At 47.7% G+C, this 9683-nt stretch overlaps 2 protein-coding genes across 5 annotated transcripts; both read left to right on the top strand.

Moving 5' to 3' along the window:
* The first annotated feature begins 723 nt into the window (after positions 1-723).
* Positions 724-4135, top strand: LOC123427609 (peroxisomal 2,4-dienoyl-CoA reductase [(3E)-enoyl-CoA-producing]). Its single transcript, XM_045111687.1, has 5 exons — positions 724-1105; positions 1573-1732; positions 3055-3224; positions 3303-3525; positions 3832-4135. The coding sequence occupies exons 1-5, from the start codon at positions 914-916 to the stop codon at positions 3984-3986; spliced, it is 900 nt and encodes a 299-aa protein (XP_044967622.1). The 5' UTR covers positions 724-913; the 3' UTR covers positions 3987-4135.
* Positions 4136-5829: 1694 nt separating this feature from the next.
* LOC123430711 (MADS-box transcription factor 31-like) lies at positions 5830-8533 on the top strand. 4 transcript variants are annotated; one of them, XM_045114558.1, is made up of 8 exons: positions 5830-5967; positions 6402-6618; positions 7185-7254; positions 7335-7496; positions 7607-7645; positions 7742-7789; positions 7874-8085; positions 8178-8533. In XM_045114558.1, coding segments are annotated over exons 1-8 (825 nt in total). In that variant the 5' UTR covers positions 5830-5891; the 3' UTR covers positions 8179-8533. The 4 variants fall into 4 exon arrangements, with proteins under 4 accessions (XP_044970493.1, XP_044970494.1, XP_044970491.1 ...); XM_045114559.1 differs by having other exon boundaries at positions 7604-7645; positions 7880-8085; XM_045114557.1 differs by having other exon boundaries at positions 5834-5967; positions 7604-7645.
* Positions 8534-9683: the final 1150 nt, after the last annotated feature.

Here is a 9683-nt window from a genome sequence, read left to right as displayed (position 1 = left end):
GCAGAAACCTCGAAATTGATCCTCCCCTCGAGTTGCTTTCCGAAAAAAAACTTGCCCCACTAGGTTTTAGGCACTGCTCAACGCTTCACCACCATGCTCCCTATTCACCAGCCAATGCCACCCCTACCCGCCTCGGTGGCTGGAGCCAGCTCGATCTAAGCTCCTAGACCCCTTCACGTCTCCCACCTCCCCGAAGACCGACACCTGTAGCATGTCTCCGCTGCCACCCCTTCCTCCGCTTTCTTCAACAACACGAGACATGATGCCATTCCTTGCTCGAGGAGAAGCTCCTCCACGATTGAGTATAGCATATTTTAGAACTTTTTGTGCTGGGAGCCCATGAATTGCAAAATGTCTGGCTGATTAATAGTCGACAAATAAAACCAATTAATAGATGTTTTTTTATTAATCTCTGGCCCATAGGAAAGTTTCTATGCTTTCGAAACCCCTTGAGAACGAATGAATTCTATAAATATATTTTTATTGTTTAAATGCATTGAAATTTTACTAATGATTTTCTTTAGAAAAAAGAGACCACCTTCGGCCTATGCATCAGAGAGTGAATTTTTACTAAACACTAGAATCCTTAAATTTCTTTAAAAAAGGACCTAGAATTCCAAAAAGTTGTGAGCAGAAAATCCATGTCCAGTGTGGCCGTAGTTTTTTGTTTAATTTATTTGAAGTTAGTGTTGGTCGTACTAGTTGGTATGCTCAGCTCAGTTTGGTCCCATAGAAAAACCACAGCCACGAATCAGAGGAAATCCGGCAGCGCCGCGTGTCGAAGACGAGTCCAAACACGGAACAAAGCCGGCGATTAGCGGCACACTAAAGCCAGCATCTTGCGCTTCTCCGTCCGTCCGCGTCCACACCGGAGCAAGGAGGAGCGGCGAAGGAAGAAGGCGACGAGGAGGCGATGGCGACCGAGTCGCCGTTCCGGGCGGACGTGCTGAGGGGCAAGGCGGCGCTGGTCACCGGCGGCGGCTCCGGCATCTGCTTCGAGATCGCCACCCAGCTCGCCCGCCACGGCGCCCACGTCGCCATCATGGGCCGCCGCCGCGAGGTCCTCGACAAGGCCGTCGCCGCCCTCCGCTCCGAGGGCCTACGGGTGCGCCCAATCTGCTTCCCCCCCTCCCCATCTCTTCCGCTCGAGCCCTACCTACCGCCATCGCGCCGTGTTTCACTCACCTTGGTTCCTTGCTTAGGATCTGGTGCTCTGGTCGTTTGGTGGAAATGCGTTTGATATTTCATCCGTTCCTTATTAGTTGCGTGATAAGTAAACAAGAAAGGAAATCGCTGCGAATCTTGTATTGAAATTGTTGTTTTCATCAAATCCCATGGCAATCGAGTTCTTGTAGGGAATTTTGTACAGAAATTGTTGTTTAGGAAGTGAAGTCAACTTACTCTTTTCGCAAATGAAGTGCTAGATTAATCGGGTTGCACGGTGTGCAATGCTTTGTACTTCATGTGTCGTTGACTTGTGAAAACTCACAAAGGAAGATGCTCCCCACCAAGATGCTCTGGGGGATAAAGTAGTGTTGGCCTGTACTGATGGTAGCTTGGTGTGGTGTGCAGGCTGTTGGCTTTCAGGGGGATGTACGTAACCAGGAGGATGCAGCCAGAGTGCTCGCGTCGACCGTTGAGCATTTCGGCAAGCTTGACATTCTCGTCAATGGTGCAGCGGGCAACTTCCTTGCATCCCCAGAGGATCTGACACCCAAGGGATTCCGAACAGGTGTTTCACTAAGCCATATGCTTTTGGTTTACCTAAGAGTTGCTGATTGGTCCAATTGTGTGAATATTGGCAGCGCAAGCGCGTAATGAGTATTTTCCTGCATACTGTTTCAATAAGAATGCGCCCTTGCTATCTGTGCAACTGTGCTAGGCTGCTGAGCTCAAGCTATGTTATGAAATACTGGATATTTTTCTTTCACGCCCCGTTTGGATGTTGACATTCGGACCCAGAATTTGGTATTGGCATTGGTTGGCCCGAATGCTGGTGTTTGGATGGCCTAGACATTCATGTGAGGAGGAATTCGGCTGACCCCTCCGTAAATTTAGAGCCCTGACCCTCCACATTCGGCTGAATTGGCTTACCTCTTTGTTGTTCCTCGCACGGCGCACACGAAAAAAAATATGGAGCGCCAGCAGAAAATAGGCATCGCACCGGCCGCGGGAGATCGAGCTCGACCCTCCCCTGCTTAGCTAGGCCACCAGAGTTTGCCGCTGACCTCCGCCCTGGTTCCTAACACCACATCTGCCGGATCCCTGCCTCCGCCGACTGCTGGACGTCGCAACCTTCTCGACAGAATTGAGCCATGTGTGGGCGCGTGGCAATGGCGGAGTGCGGGGGACAGCGGCTGGCAGACGAGCACTACATGCCTCAGTGTGAAGGAGCTTCTGCAGCAGCTCGAGCGACACATGCACTGCACATATTAGACATCCTCTCCGGCCACCACCTCCCCCTTCCACCTCGGCCACCACCTGCAGCTGTCTGCCATGGAGTAAAGGCCACCACGCCCATGAGTTGTTCGACAGAATGCCAATCATTCAGTACAGGGGTATCCTGAGTTCGTGACACCCTACGGTTGTCTAGTTTTAAAACGGATGCCCACCCATTCATCTTGGCGTATACCATGTAGGCGCAGTGCAAGATTTGTAGTGGCTAACTGGACCCAAATCGTGGTCTAGCTTGTGTTGCAGATTTAGTGGTACTAATTTTGTACTGTCATTTTTATGTGGTATACAGTGGTCAGACTTTAAAATTGATGCATCTTTGTACGTTTGCATTTGCTGTATAGACGGCGAGGAATCATGAATGTTAAGAAAGTGAGAAATTTCACACTTTGTACATCGAAACAAAAATTGGAATTGGTGCTCCCTTTGGATTCCAAGCGCCAAATATATGCACATTCAAACACTAGAATTGATGTTGAATATCAATATCAATGTCTTGGGATATTGGCATTGGAGCCAATTCAATGCCAAGCCTTTGAATGTCTACATCCAAATGAAGTGTCAGAGAATTTAGTATTTGACTACATTTTCTCTTTGCAGTTCTTGAGATTGACACTGTGGGTACATACACAATGTGCTATGAAGCCCTGAAGTATCTGAAAAAAGGTGGACCAGGGAGAGGTCCCTCCACTGGTGGCCTCATCATTAACATAAGTGCGACATTGCATTACACCGCGGCTTGGTACCAAATTCATGTGTCTGCTGCTAAGGTACTGTTATCATGTTTGATCCACTTTCAGAAAATGATTGAAATAGGCCACTTTTCGTGACGATATTGGCTTCTACAGGCAGGTGTTGATAGTATCACGAGAACACTGGCTCTGGAATGGGGAACAGATTATGAAATCAGGGTCAATGGAATTGCACCAGGACCAATCGGAGGCACTCCAGGACTGAGGAAGCTTGCACCTGATGAAATGGGCAAGGGGAAAAGGGAAATGATGCCTTTATTTAAGTTGGGGGAGACACGGGACATTGCAATGGCTGCGCTCTATCTTGCTTCTGATGCAGGTCAGTGGTGTTCTTCAGTCTTCTGGTAACCAAATAACAGGAAGTTCTTTCAACCGTAAAAAGTTCAGTAAGCTGAACATCCAATTACTGGATGTCATTTGAAAGATATTGCTATCACTAGCTTTATAAGATTAACATGTCCTGCTATACATGTTTGCTATGTTAGTCCAGTTAATATTTTCTTGCCATTGCAGTGTCATTCCCAGGAACTGGCACACAGTACAAAAACTTTAAACTCAGGAAAATAATGGTTTATCCTTCATCAAAGTATTAGTCATCTGATGTATTCAAAATTTGTTTATGCAGGCAAATATGTAAATGGGACTACGCTCGTGGTCGATGGAGGGCTTTGGTTGAGTCACCCTCGCCACATCCCCAAGGAGGAAGTGAAGGAGCTCTCAAAGGTGATCGAGAAGAAGGTTAGGGCCTCTGGTGTAGGTGTACCGTCCAGCAAATTGTGATGCCATCCTTGGTTTATGTCACTGTCTCGTTTATGTCATGTACCACCCTTCAGTATTGTCATCAGTGGCTCCGCACCGACTTTATTGTGTACGTGAATTTTGTAACCCGCTGAACGTAATTGGTTTGAAACAAGCAAGTTCAGTACTTACCTCTGTTGTTATTTTCGGATTAGGCTAGAACCTGAAATAATCTGATCGATTTGAGATCCCAGCATAATTTTTTTTAAATGCCCACTCCCAAATTTGTGATCCCAGCATAAACATACACCTGTTAACAAGTTGCGGCATCCTTCATATCGGGCATCAGCGATAAAAGTGTTTTGTGCTGAAGATGTCAACTAATTCAAATACCGTTCATGCTAAATCCATCCCAGAACAAAGCTAATTTAGGGCGAAACTCGCAGTAAACATGTCGTGAGCGGGCAGCATGAAGTGGAAAGTCTTGAGAGAGAACCTGTATTTGTAACGCAACCCACGATAACAACAACAACTTCCTCTGTTTCTAAATACAAAACCTTTTAGGGATTCCACTATGGACTGCATATAGATGTATATAGTCATATTCTAGAGTGTAAATTCATTTATTTTGCTTTGTATCTAGTTTATATTAAAAAAATTAAAAAGTCTTATATTTAGGAACGGAGGGAGTATATTCCTTAGCAGGTGTGAACATGATCCGATCGTCCAAGGGAAACAAAAAGGGTAGCCCATAGGGAGGGCCAGACTCGGACGCTGACAGGCCCCATGAGAAGGAGGGCATAATTTCTTTGCCCTGTGCGCCAGTATGATGGGTGCCTGGAGCTCCCTTGGAAGTACACAGTTTTTAGCAAGGATATCTTCTGCCATCATGTTCTGCTGGCTCTCCTGATCGCGACTCATGAATGAGCCCCAGTGCTTGGCAACCAAGTAAACTGGCATTCTTTTCCCCCTTGGAACTCGAATGAAAACCACATTAAAGTGTGCTGAAATGCTCAATGTCAGTGTGAGAACATGAAAGTTTCCGTGAGATATGATCTACAGAAGCAATGCGAGTCTAGATGCCTCTCTTGCTACTGGTGAGAATAGCAGTGTGAGAACATGAAAATTTCTGTGAAACAATTACACAAGCAATGTGAGCAATGTGAAATAATTACCTTGCCTGTGAGCTTACACAAGCTATGTGAGTTTGCAATTGAAATATCTTAATTTGCAGAGAGATATCTGCTGGTCATGTGCCATCTTGTAACACTCGTCACCAGCTGATGACATTGGCAGGGGGATGTGTGTGTGTGTGTGTGTGTGTGTGACACATGCCACCACGCATTTGACCGCGGCTGCCTCTGCCCGGCGCCCCAGTAGGTTAGGTGCAGCGTGGAGTGGACCAAAGGCCACCTTGTGGAAAGGCATTATTGCACCGAGTTATTCTCTGCCTTGGCCAGTTCTAGGTCGGTCTTCTTACAGGAGTAGCCTGGATGCAAGGCTCACCTCCCTTGCCATGTCCAGCAAGAGGCGGTTACCAGTCCACAGCACCAACATTTCCGGCCATCTGCTGGCACCCTCTCTCACTCATGCACACTGAAACCCCCACACTTGGCACTTCATCAGCACGCGTTGATCTTGTGCTACTGCATTATTTGAGATGCCCGTGCTAATGGCGCTAAATCGAGGGCACGCGTAGCGCATTTTACGGATAGTTTTCTCTGGGCTACAATAATAGTCTGTTTGTGCATGTCATTTGATGGAGGGCATGAACTGCACAAGGTTAGGTTTGCCACATTGCCTGGTTTAACTGTTCTCTTTTCCTAATTGTGTGAAATGTGTATTTGCTCTGTACTACAGTAGCATATAGTGGGACAGCCTGACAAGAGATGATGAGAGTACTAGTAGTCCTTGAGGCTTGAAACAACAAGTTTCCAGACCTATAAAATGTTCCTCTGCCCCCTTGGCTCTCCACTCCATCTTCTGACGAAGAAGCAGACGCAGCCACAGCCACAGCCCACAGGTAATGCCACTCCTCCTTTGGACTTCTTCTACCTCTCTTGCTCTGCAGCACATAGTCGGTCGGTGCAAGAACATGTCTTGCAAGTTGCAAATGGTTTTCTTTTACTGTTAATGGTGGAAATTGTGATTTATGCTGCTTGTGTGCATGGTCTCTTCCGCCCCGTCTCATGCATTTGATGCCATTTGATATTCGTGGCGGTTTAATCCATGCGATTCAACTCTAGCTTTGTGGAAGTCAAAAGAAGTAGCTCTTTTTTTCATATAGCTTTGCTTCTGAAACCATCTGCTTTACCTTGCTTACTTCCTGCACCTAAAGCATCTGAAGCCATTTACTACTTGATTCTCATCTTGGATGAGCGTTGGCTTCGCAATTTCATCAGCACTCTGTGTTTTTTATTGCTGAATTTTCGGATAACGTTGTGGTTTCTTGCATAGGAGGAGAAGAGATCCAGTGGGCTGGAGCGATGGGGCGTGGGAAGGTGGAGCTCAAGAAGATCGAGAACACGACGAGCCGACAAGTCACCTTCTCCAAGAGGCGGATGGGGCTGCTGAAGAAGGCCAACGAGCTGGCCATCCTTTGTGATGCGCAGGTCGGGGTGATCGTCTTCTCCGGCAGCGGCAAGATGTACGAGTACTCCAGCCCTCCATGGAGGTGAGTAGACCATTTCTGCACACCAGTTCAACTGCTGCATGTTCTCTGCAAATTTCTCTCTGTCTGTTCCTCTTGGCTTGAGGGGGAACGGAAATTTTGGGCATTGTTCAGGCCTCATGATTTGTTCTAGAGTTGTCATGATGTTCTTGTGCATGTTCTGTTAATCTTCTGCAATTTTTCGCAATGTGTATGCTTCTGTCTGAACTTTTTGTATGTTCTGGTGTTCTCTGAAATTTGATCATCATCTGTATGCTTCTGTATGTCCTCTGCAATTTGATCTTTATCTGCTCCTCTTGGCTTGATGGGAAATAGGGATTTTGTATATTTCTCAGGTCTCATAGTGTTGTTCTAAAAATCTAGAGTTGTCATGACGTTCTTTTGCATGTTCAGATAATCTTCTGCAATTTTTTCTTTCTGAACTTTTTTGTTGGGAACTTACAAGTTCCGTTGCTGATAATCTGCAAGTTTTAGTAATGAAGTCAAGATCAATTTAAAAGTATATGAAGAACCGATGATGATCAAACCAGCCAACCCTGCCTGTTGTTTTTCCTTTCTGTGCGTGGCAGGATTGCAAACATCTTTGACAGATACCTGAAAGCCCCCAGCACCCGTTTCGACGACATGGACGTCCAGCAGGTACACCAGTTCAGGTTAAACCAATTAACGTCGACAATCTCTGCTGGTGCTACCTAATAATCCTGCCTTTGTTCATGAAGAAAATCATCCATGAGATGACCAGGATGAAGGACGAGAGCAACAGGCTCAAGATCATCCTGAGGCAGTACATGGGTGAGGACCTGGGTTCGCTGACTCTGCAAGACGTGAGCAATCTTGAGCAGCAGATCGAGTTCTCCCTCTACAAGGTTCGCCTTAGGAAGGTAACTACCCACCCAGCATCTATGTTCTTTTACTCTATGACATGAAACCCTGCATTCCTACCTGTCTGTGCCCAGTGCTAACACCCTGATAATTCAATTTCTTGCAGCAGCAGCTACTTGATCAGCAGCTCCTCGAGATGCGCCAGAGGGTATGCGAGAGAGACGAGATGCATCCTTTGTCCCAGTTTCTTTCGTGTGTAAAGAGTTGAGTTCTGATGAGGCTTTTGTGAGTTTCATTGTGACAGGATATGCACATGTCAGAGGACCAGAGCAGCAGCTACATGTTCCACATGGTAAGCATAATTTCTCCTGAGATGATTTCGTGCTGCAATTTATTCACCCTTGATGAATAATCTTGTTTTGTCTCTGTCGAGAAGAATCAGGCGAGGGATCAGCAGGGCCAGCCGGCGGACGTGATGAACCCGAAGCTGTTCCCTCTGTGGGACGTCGGCGACCAGATCTACGGGCAGGACGCCGAGTCCTCCATGACGGCTCTCAAGCTCTCGCCGCAGCTGCAGGAGTACAAGCTCCAGCCGGTGCAGCCCAACCTGCAGGAGCCCAACCTCCATGGCTACGTCCTCCGCCTCTGGTAAGCGTTCTCTCTTTCATACGCGCGTCGCAACGATCTGCCGCAGGTGCAAGTTCATCATCTTGGCCAGTTGCATCCGTCTGTGCCTGCAGATTTCGGGGCATGCACCATGGACCTGACAGACACTGCTGATGGAGGATGGATGATCGGAGCTTTCCATGTCTGAATCTGCTCTGGAACGGCGTTCTAACCAGCTTACATTATTATCTTACCGCATTATGTGGAGAAAGTAACTGCTATTGCGTTTGCTAGATTACGTTTCATGATGCCTGTAAATGAGGAGCGTGACACCTGATTTGTGTGCCTTGAGGAACTACCTCTGTTTCTGTGAAGAAGATGTGTTGTGAGTGTGACCCGGAGAGGTTATGCCTTGCATTGCTGCCTGTTCCCAAAGAAATTTGTGGCAAGTACCTACAGTACTATATATATTATGGTTTATCTTTTCTTTTGTGATGCATACTGCGATTGCTGCATTCTTTTGCGTGGAGGCATCGTGTGAAATTCGGAGAACTGCACCCAAGCTGCAGCGTGAAAAAGAAATGGGGGAGTGCCGGGTCACACAGCAGCCGTCGGATCGGGGGGACCTTGAACCGTCAGATCTTGTCTTCATCCTCAACCTCGAGCCACGAACGCGAGCGTCTTGCCGACAATCCTCGTCCAGCGCGCAGCGGCGCTCCCCCCTCCCCTTCCCCCTGTCCCTGGCGGTCGAGGGGTCCTTCTCCCGTCGCCCCCTCTCGCCGGACGTCCTCGTCGCCGGTCGTCGTCCTTGCAGAGCCAACAAACGTGAGCGCCTTGTCGGTCCTTCGTTGCAGTTTTTTTCATCAACGGTTATAGCATTTTGTGTCAACGGTTGCAGCATTCCGTCATAACAATAACCGCTTGCAGCTTTTATACGTCTGGTCGCAGCTTTTTTTATCAACGGATATAGCATTTTATGTCAACGGTTGCAGCATTCCGCCATGGCAATGACCGCTTGCAGCTTTTTATATGTATGGTTGCAACTTTTTTAGTCAATGGTTGTAGCATTTTATGTCAACGGTTGCAGCATTTCGCCATGGCAAATGACAGCTTGCAGCTTATCATATGCCTGGTTGAAGCTTTTCATTTTGGGTTTTGAAGCTTTTTTAAATAGCTGTTGCAGCAATTTTGGGTGACGTTTGTAACACTTGTATAAGCGCGCCCGGCCATGGCGGCAGGCGACGAGGACGACAGGCGAAGGCTGGATCCGGTGATGCGGACGGTCGACGGTGGCGGGAACTGGCGATCCGGGCGGGCCGACGGGGGCAGGGACCGGGCAGCGGCGGAAGCAGCGCAGGGACGCGCAGATGGTGGGCCCCTTCGACCATGCGCCGCACCACACGCGAGCCGTCGGGATGGGGAAGAGATCGCAAGATAAAAGAGGACATCGACGATGCGCGTGCATCCAGCCGAAAGTTCGGCCGGCGCAAGGCGGAAAATGTTTCTCAAAAGAAATAGTATGATGCTGTTGTATTAGATCATCTCCAACAGTCACTTAAAAAGTGCTCCGCGCGTTAAATTATTTGCTTTTTGGCATTGAACATGCTTCAACAGAGGCTCCAAAATTATATGCGCGATAA

Source organism: Hordeum vulgare, chromosome 2H (assembly GCF_904849725.1).
Source record: "Hordeum vulgare subsp. vulgare chromosome 2H, MorexV3_pseudomolecules_assembly, whole genome shotgun sequence".
NCBI classification, from domain to species: Eukaryota; Viridiplantae; Streptophyta; class Magnoliopsida; order Poales; family Poaceae; genus Hordeum; species Hordeum vulgare.
The sequence above is the reverse complement of the archived record's forward strand: the minus strand, read 5'-3'. Positions and strand labels throughout refer to the sequence as shown.